Source organism: Notechis scutatus, chromosome Z, assembly GCF_049901735.1.
Source record: "Notechis scutatus isolate UNSWTSFEM ecotype Mainland chromosome Z, rNotScu1.2, whole genome shotgun sequence".
NCBI lineage: Eukaryota > Metazoa > Chordata > Lepidosauria > Squamata > Elapidae > Notechis > Notechis scutatus.
This window is the reverse complement of record NC_142025.1, coordinates 57,648,397-57,672,122: the sequence shown is the minus strand read 5'-3', so window position 1 is coordinate 57,672,122 and position 23,726 is coordinate 57,648,397. Positions and strand designations below refer to the sequence as shown.

General features: G+C 36.4%; 1 protein-coding gene across 11 annotated transcripts in view; it reads right to left on the bottom strand.

Moving 5' to 3' along the window:
* The window catches only part of FYCO1 (FYVE and coiled-coil domain autophagy adaptor 1), a 61,639-nt gene extending 38,150 nt beyond the window's left edge, over positions 1–23,489 (bottom strand). For 4 of the 11 annotated variants that reach the window (XM_026678495.2, XM_087946281.1, XM_026678500.2 and 1 more), the window contains exons 1-9: positions 23,440–23,489; positions 21,204–21,385; positions 19,883–19,989; positions 19,326–19,451; positions 6,587–6,693; positions 6,359–6,502; positions 5,296–5,389; positions 2,373–4,964; positions 1,174–1,266 (exon numbers count right to left, since the gene is read on the bottom strand). In XM_026678495.2, coding sequence (XP_026534280.1) covers positions 1,174–1,266; positions 2,373–4,964; positions 5,296–5,389; positions 6,359–6,502; positions 6,587–6,693; positions 19,326–19,451; positions 19,883–19,989; positions 21,204–21,258 — 3,318 coding nt within the window. In that variant the 5' untranslated portion in view covers positions 21,259–21,385; positions 23,440–23,489. Of the gene's footprint in view, positions 1–1,173; positions 1,267–2,372; positions 4,965–5,295; positions 5,390–6,358; positions 6,503–6,586; positions 6,694–19,325; positions 19,452–19,882; positions 19,990–21,203; positions 21,386–21,568; positions 21,659–23,439 lie in introns of those variants that run through there. The other 7 variants (XM_087946282.1, XM_026678496.2, XM_087946283.1 and 4 more) reach the window with 7 other exon arrangements.
* Between the last annotated feature and the right edge of the window lie 237 nt (positions 23,490–23,726).

The following is a 23,726-nucleotide window of genomic DNA, read 5'->3' as shown; positions in this document are numbered from 1 at the left end:
AATTATGCAGGATACAATCGGGCCAGAGGTTTTGTCTTCTGAGCTGTCAGACTCGTTTGCTGGAGTCCATCCTCAGGAAAGTTCTCTGTGTTTGGGATGTTTCGCGTATAGTATTTACAGTATATGGTGCCTGTTGTGTATAGCTTTTTAGATGTAAATTGGGGAGTTGATGGCTGGCTATTAAGTACTAAGTAGTTGGCTGTTATAATTTTTTTTCCTGTTTTTCTTTCTCTAGTGTTTTCTCTGTGTTAAAGAAATAAAAAACTTTTTTTCTATATTGTTTAAAAATGGTGGTCACAATCTTGATGTAAGCATTCTCAGTTTAATAAATACCCATGGAAGTGTACAGATTCTAGAAGCTACATGCATAGGCACAATGGAACTATACGCTGAAGAATTTTGCATCATTGTCTCTCAAGCTTTCCAAAGTTTTGGTCTCATTATGGTCAGAAAACAGGAAATCAGTTAACATTTTGAATTAGTTTATACTAATGAGTATAAACTGAGTTTGCAGGTCTGTTCTCTTAAAATAATGTTCAAGATTGAGGTAGCTTTCAAAGAGTTTACAGACTTTAGGAAAATCATAAAAATGCATATAGTATAAAGTATTTGTACATTTCTTGACAATAATCATGTTCTAGCTGCCACTCAGATTAAGCTTCTTTAATTTAAGCTTCCTTAATTTCTTTAAACACTGGAATATATTTTCCACTTACTACTGAATCAAAAATGTAGTGGGGAGAGAACACAATGAAACTAATTTAGCAGACTAGATGTCTGTTAAAGGGTAAATTATATTTATGCAATTTATGACATTTGAGTAATAACATAAATGATAGAAATGATACAAAATTAATGTAAACTGAACTGCCTCATCCAGACTATGTTGGATGCACTATCCATAACTTGAGGGTAGATGTCAAGACAAAAATTGGATCCATTTGTATCCTCAGTTTGCTTAATGGGAAAGAAGGTGTTTAATCAAGATTTTATTGTACCAGTACTAGTAAGAAGTCTTCCTACTGGATGATCAACATGCTTAAAACATCAATAATTAGCTCAGTTGAAATAGTTCTGTGAGTTTGTTTAATTAAATATCAATTAATATTTATATTAAATATTAATATAATTAATTAAATATAATATAATAATTAAATTAATTAAAGTTTCAACCTGCATTTCCTTGAGTGCCACTTCTGCAGCATTTGCTTGTTGGTTTTGTTCTACAAGTTGTTCCTTTAATTTTTCACATTCTTCACTGAGAGCCTGCAAAGGTACAAAACAGAACAAATAAAAATGGTTTTTTTCCGAAAGATTATGCAGTTTTCTGTTGATTTCAGGAACCAATTAGGGAAACTGTCATCATTACAAGTGCAACAAACAAAAGCTCCTATGAGATTGACAGGCATTCCTTGCTTAATTACCACAGTTGGGATTGGTTAATGACCTTCACTAAGTACCACAATCACTAAATTGAAAATCCTGTGACCGTGGTGGTTTTATTTCATTTATGAATTAGTGGTTAAACAAAACATCTTGTGACCATGCTTGTGATTTTGCTTCCATATTCTCTATTAACTCTGCTTGGTCACTAACAATGCAGTTGGAAAACAAAGACTATGGCACCTATAGTGCCATATTTAGACCGGGAAATCGCAGTCATATTAGCAAATGAAATCTGAGGGCCAAAAAAAATCAGTGTTATCATTTCAACCATCATAGGCTCACATAGGGTCAGAATCCACATGTCAGCACCAATTCCTCTGTCTCCCATAGTGATTTTTTTTCATCTCTGGGCTCGCTCAAGTTTCACCATTAAGGGAATAAGTAAAAGGTTGTGTGCATGGGTCAAAAGCTTGTGTATATCCTGTTCTATCAGTTCAAGAGATAATAAACCAAATCAGGTTCTCTCTCTAGTTCCAAGTCTTTCTTTCTATATACATAATACTTCAGCCTGAAGTATACCAGGGACTGGTATGCAAACTTATTTCCTGAGGTATTTCTGGGAAAGGTATTGCAGGATCTATTTTCCCCTTAAAATATTTACAGTTGAATATTATTATGCTTTCAAGTTGGAGTACAGCAGAGGGTGGGAACTGAATTTTATCAAAGGGCTAAATTAATTCTCCTCACAGTATTCAGTGGATTAGATGATATAAGGTGAAAAACTTTCCTCCTGGAATAATTATCTTTTCTTTTGGTCAAGTGGCTTTCAACCTTCATTTAACTGGAAGAAACTGGCATTTTTCCTTTGGGTACTAAGGCTGCGGATCAATCAGCAGTTGGAATTGGTAAACTTGTAAGAACAGCTCTGTGTTCAAATGAACTATAAAATTGCAGCCTTATTTAATTAAAAAGGAACCAAAATTTACCTTAAATTTTGTCTGATAGTTTAGAATTTCTGTGCTCAGTTGAAATTTGATAGTAGCTATCTCTTCTTTGCTGGTTTCTTGCAAACTTTTGGTTTGTTTCTCTGTCAATTCCAGCTGAGTTTGCAGGTCAGGTACAATGGCAGCACAAATATTTGAATCTTCCAGTCTCTCTTGTAATTCCTGTTTCTCCTTCCTGAAACTTGTCAGCTCAACTTGTTCTTTGATTGATTTTTCTTTGATAGCTCTGAGCTCCTCTGTGACTTGGGAGAGCTTCTCTTCCATTTCTGTCTTTTCAGATGTCAGACAACAAATCTGAATACCCAGCTCAGCCATGTCCATGTTGGTTCTTTGGAGATGGTCTTTGATTTCCATGTTTTCCATATTAACAACTTCCAAATCACTCCTGACTGTGGATAATTCCTTTGTCAGGCACACCACATTCTTTTCCAGTTCAGCTTTCTGTTGGGCTACTTTTTTCCATTCCTTTTTCTCCATTTCCTCTTCTTCTTTACATTGAAGTAGCTGCTGCATATGGTTTCTGTTCAATATTTCATTTTGCTGTTTCAGCTGCTGAGACAATAATTTTTGCTCACTTAAAACAGATTCTGTGACATCCAATTTGCCCTGAAGCTTTTGTTTCTCTACAGCTGTCTGCTGAAGCTTGGCTTGAAACTCTTTAATTTCTTTCTGGAGTCTAGATATCTCTGCCCAACTGATATTCAGCTGTTCCTCAGAAACAGCCAGTCTTAATGTCAAATTTTTAGCTTCATTCTTTTCATAAGATACTAATTCCATTTGGGCTTTCTCTACAGAAATCTTTTCAGAAGTAAGAGATTCAATTATTTTTGCTTGATGAAGGCCATTTTTCTCAAGGTTTTCAATTTTAATTCTATACCCCTCAGCGTATTCTTGAAGTTGACTGCATTGGCTCTTTAGGCCTTCTAGTAACTCAATTTTCTCTGTGAGTTGTAACTTCAGAGATTCTTCATTCTGCCTTGAAGAAGACAGATCCTTTTCCATTTGCAGATTATGTTCTTTGGCATTCTGGAGCTCTTCTTGGACTACACTTAAGAATTCTGCAATCCTATTTTCATTTTGTTTCAATTTTTGGTAATCATCTTCCAGAGCCTTCAATTTTTCATCAAAAAGCTGGTTCTGTCTTATAGCATTTTGCAAATTTTTATCCAACAGTGTGTTCTTTTCTTGAAGTATTTTCTCCTTTTCATCCACAGATACCATGGCATTATCTATCTGACTCTGGAATTGTTTCTCAGAGGCTCTTAATTGAGCAACTTCTCCTTCTAAAAATGATTTAGATATATCTAACTCTCTGCACTTTTCCTCCAACTTCTGATAGGTTTGCTGCTGTTTTGTATTCTGGGATTTGAGATTTTCATTCTCTTCAAAAGAATTTCTGAATGAGGAGCATTGTTTCGTGATCTGGTGTTCCATTTCCAATATGCTTGTCTTGAGATAGTCTCTTTCCTTAACAACTTCCCCTTTTTGCTCTTCTAAATTTTTCACCATGTCATTGAGTTTTGCCAGCTGCACTTCCAGCAATTCAAGATGCTCCATTAATTTTTTTATTTCTTGTCCCATTGTTGTTTTTGTATGACTTAGTAGCCTTTCAGATTCTGCCTTTTCTTTTTTTTCTTCCTGAAGCTTTTGCTCTAATGATTTTACATAATCCAGTATATCTGCCAGCTGGGTTTGAAAATCAATTACCATTTTGTCTTTCACTGCTAGCTCTTTCTGAATTTCAGCCATTTCAGTAGTCATGGCTTCCAGATTAATAAGCAATTTTTCAGATTCTTCCTTAGTGCTAATGGTAAGGCTTTTCAGTTTCATTTCAAATTCTTTCTGTTTCTCTTCTTTCACATGGAGTTGCTGTTCCATAATTTTAAGATGAGAAAGAAGTTCACTATACAGTTTCTGAGCATCAGCCTTGTCCTCTTCTGTCCAACAAAGCTTTTTAAATAACCCCTCAACCTTTAGTACAGACTCATATTGACTGATGGCCTGGTGACTTTTTTCATCCATAAGACTATTTGCTTTTGCTGCAAGCTCCTCAGTTTTCTTCTCTGCTGACTTTAGTTTAGCAGTAAGTTCATCAATCAAGAGATCTTTCCTGGCCAACCTGATTTCCATGGTTTTTACCTCTTGATTCAAAAGAAAGATTTTGGAATCAGGGGCATTTTTCAAGGACTCCAGGTTCTCAAGCTTTGCAGAGCATTCTTTCTGCTTCTCAGTTGCATTCAGTTCTAGTGTCTCTAAACATTTCTGGAACTCCTGAATGGTGCCCTGAGTATAATGGGAAATCTGTTTTTCTAACTCCCTTAGCATTTTTCTTAGCCTGTCATTCTCTTCTGCTATATTGCTGTTCTTCTCTCTTTCCATTTGCACTTGCTGCTTCTGAAGGCCAATGGTGACCTGAAGCTCTTGCTTTTCTTCTTCCAGATGCTGGATTCTATCCTGTAGTTCCTTCTGCTGCAGCTTTGCCTGGTCAAGATCCATGTGCAAACCATCTAGGCTTTCAAGAGATTCAGTATTAAATAAGCTATTCTCATTTGGGCTAGAAAGGTTCTCTGGAGCCTAAAAAGAGAGAAAACATCTGAGTTAGCAAAAAAAGCTGTTTATAAAAGGCTTTTCAGTGAATGGAGAATCCTTATAATAGTCTGGTAAAGCAGACCAGCAGGGTTTTTCATAGTATTATTACACAAAGTACAAATGAGGAACATATATTAATTCTGATAATAGGGCAACCACCTAAAATAAAAGGATATTGGCTTATGATAAACATTTTTAAAAACAGCCCAGAAGTGAGAAAAAGTGATGAATCACCATAGTGAGGTTATTCATCAGAGCTTTCGAGAGATAACATTACTGCTTCCCTCATTATACATTTATTGGCCAATACAATTACCTGCACAGAACTGCTCACCAAACTGCTCATGCTTGAACTGTGGCTTAGAGACTTCCATAGGTAAGCTGAGGAGCCAAGTGACCACAACGTTCTCCTGAACATGGAAGAAGGATTATTTTTTTAAAAAAATGTTTTCCTATTTTGAAGCAAAACTTTTAAAGATGAAACTGATATTTGTTTATATTTTTAAGAGAGCTTCCTACTTCAGTTTTTTCATAATTTTGAAGTAAATGTTAAATAAGAATTACCTTCTACAATTCTTATCCTACAAATTATAGGTTTGTACAATGTTCATCACTTGGTTTCCATCTTCTTCTCTCATGTGGGTCCTCTTCATCAATTGCTTCTTTTTGTTTTTATTACAACTTGGAATAAGAATTTCAGAATTCAGCTCTTCTTTGAGCCCTGCCTGAGAGTTATTAGTTGGCTCCTTAATTGGTCAATTTTACCAAGATTCATTTGGTTCAGAATTGAATATAAAGATAATTGACTTACAATTGGTTGCTTAGTGACCATTCAATGTTCCAACAGATCTATCTGGGGATACTTACAACTTGGATTCCAATGGTTGGGCCCTCCTGCAGTCATGTGACTACACCTTGAGTGCTCAGCATTTACAGCTGTCTCATGGTATTGTAATCATGTTCTGAATTTGCCAAAAATCAGTATTTACAGCTGACTTTTGGCAAAACCAAACTTGAAGCAAAGCATGTTTGTTTAATGATCAGATTTGCTTAATGACCATTGCAAAAAAAGTCATAGAATTTTATGACTGTCACAACCGTGATGGGAAGGCTCCATTAAGTCCATAACTTAAGGACTATCTGTATGCCCTTACAGCTGCAATGTGTGTTTTAAAAATGTCGGATGATAGGTATATTTCTGATGGTCCTTCTCAATGTCTGATCTGATCTGGAAATATTGCAAAACTGTGAAAAGTCGGTATTATTTGACCACTGATTTATATAAAGAAGCTTTAATACAGCCTGAGGCAAAATTGCTTTATGAAAATTATAGACTTTATAGAAGTTTTTCTAATATAGTGACAGCAGGTTTGCATTACCTGGCAAATGTGGGCCAACCAGCATCTAAATCATAACCTCTTGATGCCAAATCAAATTGAATTTCAGTTAATTCATAGAGGTGACCAACAATATCAGAACTCAGTTTTGGATTGAGGAAGGGACTTCTTGCATAGTACCAGTCACTTTAAAAAATGAAAAAAGAAAAATGATATAAATTCAATTAAGTAATCACCACTACCAAGAAGAACAAAAACAGCCATGTTTACCTTGTTACTTTGGTATTCATAAAACACTGTTGTAACGTGTCTGCAAGCCTTTGGTGCACTAAGGAGTAGCGAATAAATGCCCTGCCTTTACCAAGAGAAGTGCGGAGCTAAAAAAAATAAATCAAATTTATTAAAAATGCTTGATTTCTATTACTCTGTATAAGGATTTTAAGAATTTGTACAGCCAATGTTCACCAAACCAGCAAATAACAAGATAAATTGTTGTCTAGTTATATAAATATTTGAGCAGAACTGCTTTGCTATAAGATATTCACAATAAGCCTTTTCAGATATGAGCAAAATGGGCCTGGAATGCAAACATAGAAGTGGTTGATCCAGAATGTCAAAAATACTTTTTAATAGTGAGTTGCTACTGTATAGAAGGAAGGAGTAAGAGTTTAGTAAACATTTAGACCCTGGGTTTTCTTTTTATTGTGATACAGATGTAATTCTGGAAACAATGAAAAGAAAGATTACACATAAAGAAAACCAGGATCTAGCATTTATCTCTGCACTGAGCTTAAACAGAAAAGGCAATTGTCTTTTTTAGATTAAATAATAATACAAATGGAAAATTAGTAATAGCTTAAATATCAAAGAGGAGATAGTTTAGATAATGGCTGGATTTGGATGTCACATTAAACAAAGAATCTTGGCATAATAAATTGAGGAGTTAACAATAGATCGGTTAACAACACATATAGCAATAGAGCCTTTGATTGAGTGACAATCCCCCTACCCCCTGCTCCAAAGTGTTGCAAGGAAAATTGAAGAGGGAGTGACCTTACACCATGCAACCAACATTTGTATTTGCCCTGATGTCATAGTTCTATCAACTGGGCTGTAGACTGCTTTAAGTATTGAGTCACCCTGGCATGGAAAATAAAAGAGCAAGTCTGGGTAATAGGGAGTTTGGTCATATTGATCAAGGAAGAACTTGGATGGCACAGAAATTACCATAGTTGACTCTTAGTCTTTTTGCTTAGCTATTAAATTCCAATATAAAGGCTTTGTGATTGTGATGTTAAATGTATATATATCTCCACAAGCATCTACATATTATTTCTCTGACATGAGGGTGAATTTAGAACAAATCCTGATAGAGCTAATTGTAAAAACTCACAATACAGTTTTCATGAAGTTGATGTCTTCCCATATTAGTAATCTGAATATCCCCAAATAATTTCACTCTCTATTACCTTTATGATCCTTTAGGGACCAGAAAAGGAATACTGCTGGTATTAGTTGTACAACCTGCTAACTGTAGCTTGCAAATTCTAGCAGACAAAGACCAAATTTTTGTGTTCCCTTTTACTTACCATTGAAAGAAATCAAATAGAATTTTAAAGTACATATGACTTTAATAGTAATGGGTCCCTTATCTCAAACTTCTGGTTTATGTAAGTGATAGTGACTACCGACTGTGGCTGTTAATTTCTACTTCGACCACACAATTGATAGATAGGTTTCATTTCATCTAGTAGTTCACCAGGACTGAAGGATAAAATGGATCAAAGTGGATGTGAGGGCTTTGACCTAATATATTAAATCTGGTCAAGCCCTGATTCTGGTAAACACAGTTATTTCACCTTGCATATATGTCAACTGTGTATTTACAGTCTATAAAAATCTAAGTGCAAAACTAAGAAAATTCTTAATTGAAAAGGCCCTTCATAGAAAGTAACAGATGGAGACTTCCAGTTCAGGCTTCTTCAGTGACGGACCGAAATCTGCGATCGTGTGCGGTTTTGATCCGTGCTCGCCACTGGAGCGCCCCGAGCTGCCCGGATTCGGGGCTGAAGCTACCCCGTAGAGGTGGTGAAGAAGGGGGAGCCGTCAGCGGGGTTGACGCATCACTCCTCCTCAGCTGGCCATTACTCCCTTTCCCAAAGGCAGTTGCAGCAGTGGTCAGAAATGGCCACCTCAAAGAAGAACCCGACCGGACAAGATTGTGCAGGAGGAAGTTTAAAGGAGAAAGTTTGACTGACCGGGTCGAATGGATAACATCTATTGAAGGTACCTGGAACCTGAATTTTATAGACTAATACTATTCCTAAAAAAAGATCTTAAGCGGCGAAAGAGAAAGGGAAAGGAAACGGAATTGGCTTTTTTTCCTCTCATATTGACAGTTTTAATTGACTTGGAACGTTAAAAAGAAGAGATTCAAATAAGAAATTGATACTAATCCACTTTGACATTAATAGGCTATTTCTAGCTGAAAATAAAGTGTCAAAAGGATAAAGATTCTTGAATAATTTAAAAATTTTCTTTAAAAAAGAAAGAAAGCAGAGGAGGGAAAAAGGAAACAAGAGGGTGGAATCTGGAAAATGGAGGAGACCACCTGGAACTTAAAAAAATTGATAGTGGAATTTTAACAAGGTTTGCAAAAGATACATTGTAGCTTAAACTTTGTTATAAGATAACAAAGCCCCTGGAAAGAGAAAGTGAGAAAACAAGCAAGAAACAGTTTTGGATTATTGGATGATTCCTGGAATTTTGGATGGTGGATCCTAATGAAACAAAAAAAAATCAAATGGGGGTTGTTTAAATTTTTTTAAAATGGCATCACTCCTTGAAGAGTTAAAAATGAGAGTTAAAAAAGAGTAATTTGAAAAGCAATCATAATATCAGGAAGAAACAGAAGGGAGGATCACAGAAGGGAGAATCTGACAGAAAAGGGAATAAAAAGGGTAGGGAGAAGAAGAGAGGGAAGAGGGAAAGGAAAAGAAGCTACAAAGGACAGAAACAAGATATAAAGGTACAGGAAAAGCGTACAAGAATTAAAGGTATAAACCTATTAAAAGACACAGAGACAATGGTTAAATTTTAACTTAAGGAGAGGATTCTGCAAGGGTACATGGGATAGCATTATTATATTAGAAATAGAAAAGGGTTAGAAAATATGTTTAGATGATTAAAGTGATAGAAAAAATTGTATTGATGTGTAATGGAATATTTGTTTGTAAAGAGAATAAAGCTCTCAATGATTTAAAAAGAAAGTTAAAAAAAGATTTTTATCAGTTGACAGGATGAATTTGAATAAGAATAATAATTTTATTGACTACTGTTAATAACTATTGTTTTGTTTTTTTATTTAGAGACAGTAATCAGTAAAATATGAAATATAGATGATTAAAGTAAAAGACAACTGATATTACTAGGTAGTTTGTTAAAAGAAATAAAAATGTAAAAGATTGTTATTAATATTTATGGCAGAGCTGTACTTGAATAGAATAATTATTCCATTTACTATTGTTATACATATATACACAGATATATACATATATATACTTTTTTCTTTTAAGAATTTAGTGTGTATTTTTAAGGGAATGTACCAAGCAGAATTTGATTGAAAATAGGTATGTGTTATAAAATAGAGGTTAAAAAATGAATGTTATAAGTAAAGGTGTAACTTAAATTTTTAAAAAAGATTTGAAAAAAGATACAAAGGTGTTATACTCCAGTCTAGTAATTACAGGGGAAAATTTGTTTTATGAGAAAAGATAATATGAAATTGTAAACAGGACAGACGAAAGTATAAAAACATGGATTAGAAAGATTTTAAAAATTAGAAAAAGATATGTAATTGAATTAGGACAAGAATGAGATAATTTAAAATAAGGCTATAGGAAGTAAAGAAAGGGAAAAGCTATTGAAAAAATTGCAAAAATAGTTATAAGATATGGATTAGAATGTATAAGATAAATATGTATTGAGTTTATGTCTGTATGGAGAAGTGATAACCCGGGATCACATTGTTCTCAAAAAAAGATATTTTATTCGTATTTATATGTTTCGTGAAAACTTAAATAAAACTTTTATTAAAAAAAAAGTAACAGATGTTAATAAGAATAAGATTGAATCGGGAGATAAGAGGGTTTAAAATCAAACAAGAAGAATATAAGGTCCAAGCATTTGCCGACAACTTGGTATTCTTCATAGAAGAATCATTGGAGAAAGGACCAAAATTAATACAGGAGATAGAAAAATTTGGGGAAATAGCCAGCCTTAAAATTAATAAAGAGAAAACTAAAATGATAATTAAAAATCTAACAGATGAACAGAAGAGGGAATTAGAGAAAGAAACAGGATTGCAGATTGCAAAGAAAGTTAAATATTTGGGCATCTGGCTAACAGCGAGATGCTCATCAATAAAAGATTATAATTATATGAGTTTAGTACAACAAAGAAAGATTTAGAAGGTGGGGGGAAATACAGTTATCTTTGCTAGGAAGAATTGTGGCCATTAAGATGAATATTCTGCCAAAAATACTCTACCTGTTTCAAACAATCCCTGTGAAATTGGGCAATATTTTTTTTTTAGATCTAAACAAAATAACTTGTATGGGTGGGCAAAAGAGCAAGAATAAAATTAAGTGCATTGCAAAATAGAAGCAGAGGTGGCTTTGGACTCCCAGCTTGGGAAACTTACTGTAAAGTAGCAGGCCTAACATGGATTAGTGCAGCGGTTGCCAACCGGTGGGCCGCAGCCCACTGATGGGACATGGAAAATTTTTGGTGGGCTGCAGAAGAAATGGCCCCCAAAAGCAATTAATCTGGGCCGCACAGTTCTCTCGCCTCCCGACTCTTCGAAAGACCCTGGAGTCAGGTCCCTGAGATGCACGCGCCAACCAGCTTCCACACACAGTGGCAGCGGCGGCAACAACAGTCCCCACCCCAGCGCCAACTGTTAGCTCTCCCCATTAGTTCTCTAGCTTTGAATTGCTCCCGCTTCTCTTTCCTTCCCCCTCCCCCCCACGTGCAGGCAGGCAAGGAAAGGGAGACGGAGCTGTGTGCAGCTCTCCACTCTTCCAGCCCTCGCTGCCTCTCCCAACATCGAAGCCTCGGAGACACAGGCAAAGCTGCCGCAGCGGTAGCGTCCTGAGTTGCCTTAGCATGCTTGGTTAGTTAAGAATCGCCCTACCCAGAGGTGGAGGAGGAGGAGGAGGAGGAGGAGGCGGCAGTAGTGGAGAAGCAAGCAACTCAGGGCAGCTTTGCCTGCGTTTCCGAGGCTTTGATGTTGGGAGAGGCAGTGAGGGCTGGAAAAGCGGAGAGCTGCGCACCACTCCGTCTCCCTTTCCTTTCCTGCCTGCATGTGGGCGGGGGGAAGGGAGGAAAGAGAGAGAGCCGAGACCAATTCAAAGCTAGAGAATTAATGGGGAGAGCTGACAGCGGGCGCTGGGGGAGGGTACTGTTGTTGCCGACTCACACCCACAGAGATGATGAGACACGACCACAGACCAGAAGCCGTACCACAGCTGCATCACTACCCGCTTCAAACCCCTCCGACCCATACATGAAGCGAACAGACGCCCACCATGAAGATGTGGCACGACCACGAACGCGAAGCCAAACAACAGGAGCACAGCTCACCAGCTCAAATCCCCCAGCAACTAAGACTAACCTGAGAACAACCAAGCCCCCACCTGAACAGAACACACCCCCAGCCAATCAGAACACAGCCAACCCCCCAACCAATCAGAACACAGCCAAACCTCCAACCAATGAGAACATACCCCCACCCAATCAGAACACAGCCAAGCCCCCACCCAATCAAGTCACACCCCACTAGCAGTTAAAAGGAAGAAGCAGCTGCAAGCTCACATTATTCTGAGAAGCACAAAGCCGAACACACAAGCCTGAAGATGATGAGACTTCATCGAAACGTCACCTAGATACTTCCAATTTTACGTGGGAGAAAACCTGAATAACCAAAGATCCACATACAAATACCCGCGAAAACCTCAGAATATATATATATTTGTTTTCTTAAGTTTTCACGGGTATTTATGTGTATGTTATTCAGCTTTGTTCGGGTATTTTCCCACGTCATTATAGTTGTGCTTTTAAAGTTGTCGCAACGTTTCGGCAGAATCTCATCTGCCATCATCAGGCTTCTGTATTGTGTTTGTCTGTGAGTCAGATTTTCACAGCCGTTTCTATTTTAAATTTGGGGCTAGCCTACTGCTGTGCCAGAATGGTTTTTTCTTCATCCTGATTGGTTGGGAGTCTTGGTCTGTGTTTATTGGTCTTGGAGTTCGCTGTGTTCTGCTTGATTGGTGTTTCTAATATCTTCTGTCTGTTTTTTGGCTCTTTTTGTATCTTGATTGGCTGGCAGCATTGTGTTACTTTAATGGAGGCCTTTAGTGCAGCTTGGCTTCGGGTAAATGGACGGCTATCATTAGTTAGGAAGCTGGGTTTCATCTGGGTGCCTGGTTGGGGTGTGTTTGAGCTGGAGGTATCAGGGGGAATCTGTTTGTGCCCAGGTGTTTGCCTGGCTTGTGGTGTGGAGATTTTTTTTTTGTTTGAGAGTGCAGGCTTCCAGATAATTGGTGACTGGTGGAGTCATCTCTTCTATTCATGCTTTCAGGTCTTTTTTCAATCTCTATGGCTTCTCTGATAATTCTGTAGCTGGGGTTTTCTATAGTGGCTAGGGTTTTGGTGCCATTGAAGTCGATGCTATGACCTGTGGCTTTCATGTGTTGGACTAGTGAGGAAGTGTGCTCCAGCTTTTTGACTGCATTTTTGTGTTCATCTAGGCGGGTACTTATTCTTCTATTGGTCTGTCCAATGTATGTGGCAGGGCATGATGCACAGAGGACTTCATATATGCCTTGGGTTTCCAGGTCAATTTTATCTTAGGATGGCTGCTATTTTTCTGTCTGTTTTGAAGGCAGTCTTGATGTGATGCCTGTGTAGTATCTTACTGATTTTGTCTGTAATACCTCTTATGTAGGGCAGGACAGCTGTTCCATAGGTCTGTTCATCTTCTAGGTCTCCATCATGTCTCAGTGTGTTTTTGTGGATCAAGCCAGTTATTTTGCTTTTGTGGAAACCGTGGGTGTCAGTACGTTAGTCAGGGTGCATAGTTCAGTCTTTATGTGTGTCTTGTCTGCCAGGTGTTTGGTTCTGGCAATTAGTGTTTTGGCCACTGAGTTTATCTGTGCTGGGTGGTGGTGGGATTGGGCGTTGAGGTAGCGGTTGGTGTGTGTTTTCTTCTGGTATATGGTGTGTCCTAGTGTGCCATCTGTTTTTTTGTAGATTAGTGCATCTAGGAATGGTAGTTGTTTGTTTGTTTCCATTTCCATGGTGAACTTGATTTTTGGGGTGTGTGCTGTTTAGGTGTGTTAGGAAATTGTTTAGGTTTTCTTTTCCATGGGGCCAAATAACAAATGTGTCATCGAGGTATCTTAACCATAGTTTGGGTTTGTGGGTGGCATTGGCTAGGGCTCTGGATTCGAATTCTTCCATGAACAGGTTTGCAATGACGGGTGACAGTGGTGATCCCATAGGGGCTCCTTCAATTTGCTTGTATCTTTGTCCTTTGTATATGAAATATGTGTTCGTTAAGCAGTGCTCTGTTAGTTCCATGAGGTGTTTGGGTGGTTGGTATTTATTTTTGATGATTTCGAGAGTTACAAAGAACAAAGATACAAGCAAATTGAAGGAGCCCCTATGGGATCACCACTGTCACCCGTCATTGCAAACCTGTTCATGGAAAAATTCGAATCCAGAGCCCTAGCCAATGCCACCCACAAACCCAAACTATGGTTAAGACACATCAATCCAAAAAGTTGGCGACCCCTGGATTAGAGAATGGATAAACTTAAAAAATAAAAGAATTCTATTTCTGGAAGGGCACGATCTACAGGTGGGGTGACATGCCTTCATGTGGAGTCCCAGAAGTAAGGCCCATATATATTTCCACAGACATATCCTATGGGACTCGCTCATACGAATATTGGAAGAAATTAAAAATAAACATTACATAAAAATCTCGGGATGGGTATCCACTGTGGAGGCAATAATACACCCCAATACATTAGAGCTAGGAAGAATGGCCAGATATTATGAAATTTTGTACCCCAAGGAGCATTAAGGACCAACCAGGAATTAAGAGATCTGGGACTAAATATAGACTGGTGGCCATACCTCCAATTAAAATCAAGATATAAAAAAGACCAAGAGAAATTAGGAATTGAGGTGGAGCCAAACCAACTAGACAAATTAATGGTAAGTACAGAGGAAAAATTGATATCAAGGATATAATTATTTATTAGAATATGATTTGGCAGAAGAAATAGTGAAAGGACCGATGATAGCGTGGGCCAGGAATTTGGGATATAACAGAGCTGGAGGACTGGGAAAAGATCTGGAAAAAAAAACTATACAATAACAAAATCAGCAGCATATAAAAAAAATCTATATAAAATGGTGGTATCTAGCCCCCTTGAGATACCGGTGGTATCTAGGCCCCCGAGATACTGGTGGTATCTAGCCCCTCAAGATTGGCTAAAATGTATCCTAATTTAAGCCCAAATTGTTGGAAATGTAAGCAATCACCAGATACCTTCTTTCATGTATGGTGGCTATGTCCGAAAATTAAGAAATATTGGTCCAAATATAAAAATGGTTAAAGGAAATTATGAAAGTTCAAATAGAATTTAAAGCAGAAATATTTCTCCTGAGAATTATCAAAGGGAATTATACAAAAGAGATAAAATATCCAATCCTGCATATAATTACAGCAGCAAGATTAGCACTCACACAATGCTGGAAAGGAGATGCTATGCCAATAGATGGCTTAATAATCCAAAAGATTTTCGATTGCGCGGAAAACTTACATTGGAATTAAAAGAGAAGGAAGACTCAGATTATTATAGAGTTTGGAAAAATTGGTATCATTGGGTAAATAATAGAAACAAGCAATCAAATAAATAAGAAATGTATAGTTTAGAAAGATAGAGGTATATATATAAAAACAATTAGGAGTATAAAATACGCGCTGGATTAAGAATTAAAATGTAAGTACTGTCAAAATGGATTGTAATATATACAACATTTTCATTTTAAATATCTGTATTGTATTTTCTATTTTAATGTTTTAAATTTTCAATAAAGGTTATTTTTAATTTAAAAAAAGTAACAGATAAAAGGCTCTCATTGATTTGACTCAAGAGAATCACTCCCTGAGAAAAAGATTAAGGCTAACTATGCATTCAGCATAGAACTATCCATCAAATATTTGTGTTACAAGGCTCTTGGGAAAGATCTTCAACTTTCTGAATTATTTAAATGTCACAATGACTAGTGGGCTCCACTCATAAAATTTATTTAGTCATATAAATAACTTTTGCCAAATTCCAGCTGACTGGGAGATTTCTATTGTGGTCCCACATTTTGTATAACTGAACTTTCCAATTATGGACTGATTAACGTAATTGACATCATTGCAAAATTGTGTGCCAAATATATTTTATACAATATAATTAGTTAACTGAAAAAGCTTGCTTCTTGAAGACCAAACTGGTTTTAAGTTGGGTCATTCTACTGTTGATAACTGCTTCATTTTATGTTATCTAATAGAAAAATATACAGTTAAAGGGAGCCAACTCTTTACAACTTTTATAGACCTCACTGCAGCATTTGATTCAACATAGAGGGATCTTCTTTAGAAGAAATTAGAATTTGAGCATGGACATGACTTGTCTCTTTAATCAAGGCATTATACTCAAATTCATGCCTAAGGGTATGCACAGAACACAGAGTTTCCTAACAGGAAAAAATAGTTCCAATAGAGGAGTTAGACAAGAGTGTATACTGACTCCTTTTTGTGGAATCTGTATAAATGACATCACCAAATCCATTCACTCTACTGATACACACGTATGCCTAAAGTTAAAAATAAACATGTGAGCATTCTGCTTTATGTCAATGTCATAGGGATCAGAAGAATGCTGTGAAGGTATAGCACATACTGCACATTCAACTACCTGAACTACTGTAAGTCCAAAATGAAGCTAGTTGCTTTGGGAAAGAGGCAGACAACGTACAACTGGAGCCTGGATAGGGAACGCATAGATCAAGTTAAGTTCTATACTTGTTTTAACAGAAACAGGTTCCTGGCTCCCACATTTTAAGATAAGTTCTTTAAGGGCTACAGCCTGCCAACAACATAAGGTAACTCACTAAGCATAGCAACCCATGTTGTCTAATTCTGATTATAAAGATTTATAGAGTTACAAAAAAGTTCCAATGATCATATATGATGCAGAACTGTGGGAACATACAAAGGCCCCCTTATTGGAACAGATAGATTCCACTTTTAAAAAAATGTATCCTGGGGTGGATAAATCTACTTTATCTCTAGCTTTAAGAGCAGAATATACCTGCTACTAAAGCTTTGTAGTAATTAAAATAATCAATTACTAGTTGAAGATATTATCTATGAACCCAAACAGACTACCCAAGTTATGTCTTGAAGAGTAGCTGCACAAGAAGCAACCTCAATTTGGGCCTCCCAACATTCAAATGTCATCTCACAATGTTCTCCATCCAATTCCCAGCCAATCAGATCTAAAGGCAAAGAAGCTTTGTAACAAGGGGTTATTAATGTGGCTGCTCAGAATGATATTGTACAACTTAAATATGTTCAGTCTTTGAAATGACTCAACACAAACCAGCTTCTCAGTTACAGAAATATTGAACATTCCTCAACATTTCACAACAGCTTTTCCTAAAACTTGTTTCAAACAACCGGACTCCATAATAAGACCTGGGAGGCCTCATGGAGTTCCACTTGAAGAAAAACTGCATTTGTGAGCAGCAGCCATTGAAGATATTCTTGTTGACTCCAAAGTATACCCTGCAGAACAAAAAATATTAGGGTACCCGGGGGAAACTTTTATGTTTGGAGGAAACAAATCTGCACATCACTAATAAAACTGCAGTCTATATTTCAAAAGCCATTTCAAAGAGGGTAGAATATTTAGATTGGGGTTAACTGTAATGATGATGACTTACTATCAACATGTCCTATTGTTTTCTTTGTATCTGTTTCTATAGGTTTTATATATTTGATATGGAGCACTTTAAGTAAAGCTTTCTGTAAGGAAACTGTGGTTGTAAGATGACTACACTAACAAAGGACATCATTCATTTCCCATTCTAAATCCCTCTGACTTTATACTTATGAAATCACATTATTCCTGCTATTAAAAGACATTAACAAAAATTATTATCAAAAATAATATTCAGATTTTACACCACACAGATCCAGGTTAAGCGATATATTTATGTCAGACTGAATCTGATCTTAAGGGACAAAGTAGCCACCCATTAGAATTGGATAAATTCCAGGAAAGAGGGCACAATAGAGATTTGACACTGTTGATCAGAAGTGGCATAAAGCCAAACAAAAGAAAATATGTCTGTATATCATTAACTATTAGGATTCAGACAACTTATGTGGCTGATAGCTAAAATGACTTTAAAAGGTGAGCAGATAAATTCATGGAAGATTGCTTTATTGACAGAAATCAGTTATCACAATAAATCAGTCTTCCAAGTTCAGAAGTAAGATGTTGTAGAAAACTACCGTGTTTCTCATATAATAAGGCCGGGTCTTATTTTTTTTTGAGCCCCGAAAAAATGGCTAGGCCGTCTTTTCGGGGGTGACTTAATTTCCCCCACTTGCATCTTCGGGCGGGTGGGCAGTGACAGCTTGGATGTTGATCTCGGCGTTGGTGGGGCACTTTGTATCGGGGTCAACGCAGGCAGCACCATATCCGGGTGTGCAACAAAAGTGCTTCCTAACGGCAAGCCCCCCCCCGCCATTTCCCCCCCCCCCCCATTTCGCATGTTTTAATATAGGCCTTAATTTGGGGGGAGGGGCTTAATTTCATTTCATGCCTATAAAACATGCTGGGATTTCCTATTGGGGGAGGCCATATTGTTGGAGAAACAGGGTAGTTATAGGAAGCAGGGAAAACAGGGCAAATATGCATTAGTTACTGCTTTCCTAGTTTTTTTTTCTGATATAATGAGGTTATTCATTCAAACTAGAAAGATGTCAAATCCAACATGAGGATCTTACTGCAGTATAGTAATTACACTTCTAAACCACATTTTTAAATTTAACTTTTGGGAAGGTTTTCCTAAAAGGATTTATATATCCAGTTTGGTAATGTATACAGAATATAATCAATCCTTAGATCCATTCATAAGATCTTCAGAACTCCTCCAGCTACCTAAATTAGACAACAAAAAGGCTATTTTCAGTAGCATAAATTTTTTGAATGAAAGGCTTAAGTTCTGGACATGCTCAATTCTATATGACTAACTTTCTTCTCTATTCCCTGAACACGTTGGTCCAAGTCCGAGGAAAAAAAATCTCTTTTTGTTGTTTTTTTGAAGAAAGAAGTAAATCTGATATAGATTCTTGAGTTGAGGAAGCTCATTATGGATCAGACAAAACAAATGTACATATGGCACACAGATTCAAAATATGTAATGACAGGATTAGTGGTGATTCAATAGAAAACATTCAAGGAGGACAAGAGAACAGTGTATAGGGTGTTTTTTAAATTTATGAATAAGTGCATGTTTTCTTGTTGTTTTCCTCCATATTTGGGCCCATATTCACAAGAACATATGTTCATACTGAATATAGATCATCAGAATATGCTGGTGTTAAATAAAGTTAGTAGTAGTGTTGATCCCTACAGTTTTTTCCCTAGACAAGATTGATTGGTGCAGTTTATTCATTGCTTCAATACCAAAATTTTCTGAGCAGCTGTCAAGTTGGCTTATAAGGCAGGAGAAAAAAAGGAGCACTGAAAGAACTAGTGTTGGTCTACTTGTTGACAAATAGGAAGTGATCCTCACATGCATTATTGGATTGGCTGCCCTGAAAATTAAATTATATGGTTATAATGACAGAGCAATATACTTTACTTACTTCTGAAATAGATTTGACAAAGCGAATCCCATCATTTGCACCTTTTACCTTACCCAGACAGTCACAAAAATAATCCCAGTAGTCCTTCGGATTGCCTAGTAAAGTGGATTTTTCCTTCTGATCAAACTTTGAAACAGAAAAAGGGGAAAAGGTACCTTTAAAGCAGTGATGTATAAAACAATTCTAATGTGTCAGAATTAAATGAATTAGTATAAGCTAATTTTTGGTACAGGAGCCTATTAATCATTTGAAATGAGATGTGTGATCTAATAATGCAATTAATGATCTGTAAATAAGCCACTCAGATAGCCATCGGCTACATTCTGCTGAACTTTAGAATGAGCAGTTAATTGTATTACAAAACTCAATGATAGCCATGAGAATATACCCTGCAGTTATTTTTATTTCCTGCTTACAATTAAATTTTTTTGTTTAAATACAAAACAAATTGTATTTATTTTTATTCATTTTTCATTCTTCTTTTCTATAAATGGTATTTAAAATTCACAATACTTGATATTAATTCTGTATAATATCTTAATTTCCTGAGTCCTTACCTGCAAGAGGTACTCAAGCTTATAAGAAAACTTGTGCAAGATTATACAGTCATCTGTGATTGGTTCTCCTGCTTCCAAAAAATCTTTGTTCAGTTCTGTCACAGCATCTTTTGGAAAGAACACAATGCAATCATTTGTAGTTAATTAAGAACAAGGAATGACTGTACAATTGTCTTTTTTCCTCAGAGAAATCTTGAACAGTTGGCAATGTCATATGCTAGTACCAAAATACCACACTGAAAAAAACACAATTATTCTATTACAATTTAATCAAAATATAAATTAATATAGTATTAGGCCTACTCTATTTATTTGTTAAATTTATTTGCTGCTTATTGCACCATACAGCTACTCCAGGGAACTTATATTAATAAAAAGAAAGAAAATGAAAGAAGTTGTAAATAGAAGTAAAATAATAGAACAATATTATCTTTCTCTCTGGTAGAGTCAGACTGATGCAACTAAAGCATAAGAATCTTAAAAGCTAAGATTATATGCATGTGACAATGCCATAACAAAATGAGAAAGACAGGTGTGGGGGAGAGAAGGAGAGAGAGAGAAAGAGAGGGAGAATTATCAGTCGAGGGTATAATGCCTATACTATACATACTTTAGAGAAGTAGCATTAAATTATGCATATTGTATAACTGCATATTTTACCTCCTTTTATTTGGGAATAAAATACAGTTCCCTACAAGTTGAGAAATAACAGAAGAAAACTACAGGGCTTCAGGTTACCATACAATATATGCACAAAATGAGGGGAGCTTGCATTTATGATTGTGTAAGAGAGAGAAAAAAATCTGCTAAAATGGCTGCAATCCAAATCTCCAGCCAATGCTAATAAAAATAGATCTGTCGTTCTTGGAATAGTTGTGGTACATTTTCAAGAATCTTTGATCAGGGAGAATGAAAAACTATAATTTAAACATTAAATAAGGTCTGAAAAAAGACTGGACTATTCCAACAATCAAATGGTTTCCACTGTAATTCTCAAAAAAAAACAACCAACCCTAAATAAAACCATCTACATATTATGGCCAACTTGCAAAGACTACTTAAAACTGAAAACAAGTTCTGCAAATGTTCTTCCTACTTGACTATAAAATTAATTTCTGAGTTGCCTGGTGAGCATTTAAATATTTCACAAGTCAAGTGTAGAATTTAAAGAAGATTCCTATTGGATAGTTGTAACAGACATACGGGAGCCTACATTGTCTTATTCTTTGTATCATGGGAATATTCTTGTTTTCCTATAAAAGGATGTGATATTCGTACTGGAATAAATAAATAGAAAAACAAATAAACAAGTGACATTTACCCTGCATATCCCATATAATCCTCTGTAGCTGAGTTTCACCACTACTTTTTGCCATTGCTGAAATTAAAATGTGGAGATTGCTCTTTTCAATTTCTCACATAGCTAGGTAGAAAAGGGAGAGTTCATGTTGTCAGTAATCTTTAGATTAGTGGTAAGTAGTCATCTCTTCAGTATTTTTAAGTCTAGAAGAAAACAATATTTTGAGTTACGATTGCTAACATTCCAATTGTTAAAAGTCATGTTTAATGTCTGGCTAATTTTTAAGTCATAATGTTTTTTCCCTCTCTCAAATTATACATTTCTCAAGGTTAAGACAAAAATCATCAAGGTTTTCATATTAGCAGTCTGCATTTTAAAATGTTTACCTGTTTAGGCTTCCAAGGGGTTCTAAAACATATTTCAAAACATGGTAACATAATAAAAGGTCTGTTTAATTTTCTTTTAAAGTTTGAAATGATTTTAAAACTACAAGTAGATATGTATCCATTTAGCACCTTTTGGGGAGAAGAAACAAAAAAAACCCATCACTGAAAATTAATGTCATAGATTCAGTTTGGGGACCATGACAAAGTTAGGCATAGAGATACACCATAAATAAGGCATCCAAGTATCATTTTCAATGCTTTCATTGCAACCGTATGAAGTGTCAGTAAATGGAATATTTCTTGACTGCTAGTTCCTTTACAGTTGACAGTGGATCGTAAAAGGCAGAAAATACTCAGTACCTAAATATCTTCATAGTCAATTCTAATATCATATTGTGGGTTTGTTGTTCAGGTTTAGGTAACTTGGAACTGACACATAAATGGTTTGTAATGTGTTCTACATTCAGAATAGAAAGGAAAAAAGTCTACACACTATGGCGATGAAATCCAAATGCAGACAAATGCAGTCCAACATAGTCAATTCTAAGGAACTCAAACTGTGGTAAAAATGTGTCTGAGCTAAGAAGTGTTGTGGTCCTTCAGTTGTGGTCAATTTTGGCCCAGTGACAAAAGCCAATCCTGTGATGGGGATAATTACAGACAGAAAAAAAATAAATTAAGCATAATTGGTTGTATTCAAATTTGATGGCTCACATTTCAAAAATACATTGTACAGTTGAATAAAATGTTGAAAAATATACCTAATATTGTGCAAAGGCTAGGGGAAATTCATTGTATGGGAAGCCTGCAGGTTTTTCATTCTTTTAAAGGGGTGCTAGATCTGTGTTCAGAAATAGCCCAACTGGCAAATCACAGGAGTGGAACATGTCCATGTCAGCAAACTGTTAAGCAATTTCGCAGGTGGCTAAATACACCACACCTGTCTCTCTCTTTGTCCAACTTCACCCACTCTATATAAGGGAGATTGATTTGCTGTGTGCTCTTGTTAGCACATGATATTTAGGTGAGAAAACAAAGCAACCAAGGTAATCATGAATTTTCTTTAAGCAGCAAATTTTCTTTCCACATACATTTCTGCTGTTTTAGGGCTATTTGACCATACTTTTCTCACAATTAATCCAGCCCACTGTTTATTCAATAACCCAGTTGTGCCCCGACATGTTTTATAACTAAATACCTGATGCAATCCATCAAATATTTTCTCAACCAAAAGAGCTGCAGCCAATAGTTTGACTTAACCGGAGACAAATGAGAGAAGAATCCTGTTCGCGTTAACTAGTTGCTTCCCTAGAAATGCAAAGGCCCTGTCTGCTCCTTCATTCCTCTTTTCTGCAAGTCGATGTTGCGCTTAAAGTGCTTATCTGCTGTTTGTGATGGGTTATTGTTATCCTTGTTATCCAGAGCTAACCTCCGACGCTTCTTTTCGAAATCAGAAAGAAAACACTCCAAACAGAACGATAAGTTGCAAAGCGACGAACTAAAATGACCGGGATGTCGTTCAAAAGCGCGTGCTTATGGAAGAAGAAAAAGAAAGGAAGGTCTGTGTGAACTAATAAGTTATGCTGAAAAGTTAAATGGGACTCTTTTCCTGCCATTTTAGCCCTGTTAAACCTCGACGCTTTCAACAATCATTACAGCCAGGACACTGCAGCGCATCCAGGAAAAAAAAGCAACAAGTAGAAATAGTAAAGTTGGTGCAATAAGACATTGACACACAAAAACAAAGTAGATAAGATAATCTTCCACCAGCCACTTTCTGTAGAAGAAATTATCTTTATCGGGGCGCTTCTACGAGTTGGTGGATAGAGGAAAGGGGGTGTCATTATTCCAACAAGACAAACGCACATTACCTCAAACTCAAGGCAGCCATGACATAGCTAACATCTCCATATTTTCCTACGATTCCCATGATTCACAGAGGCAAAATAACTCCCGTGGCTCTTCCGGGCAACCTTTTTTTTAACCCTTTAACTGCAAACCATAAGCAGTTTACTGAAAACCTATTAGTTTTCGCGTGTGTCTGCAAAAATCAAAGTTCTTGAACACTGATATACTAATATATCTTTTATGATTGAGAATTGCCTTAATAAATGCATTGGCCCACCAAGGTTTGGGAATTTCACTGGAGTTTTGTGTG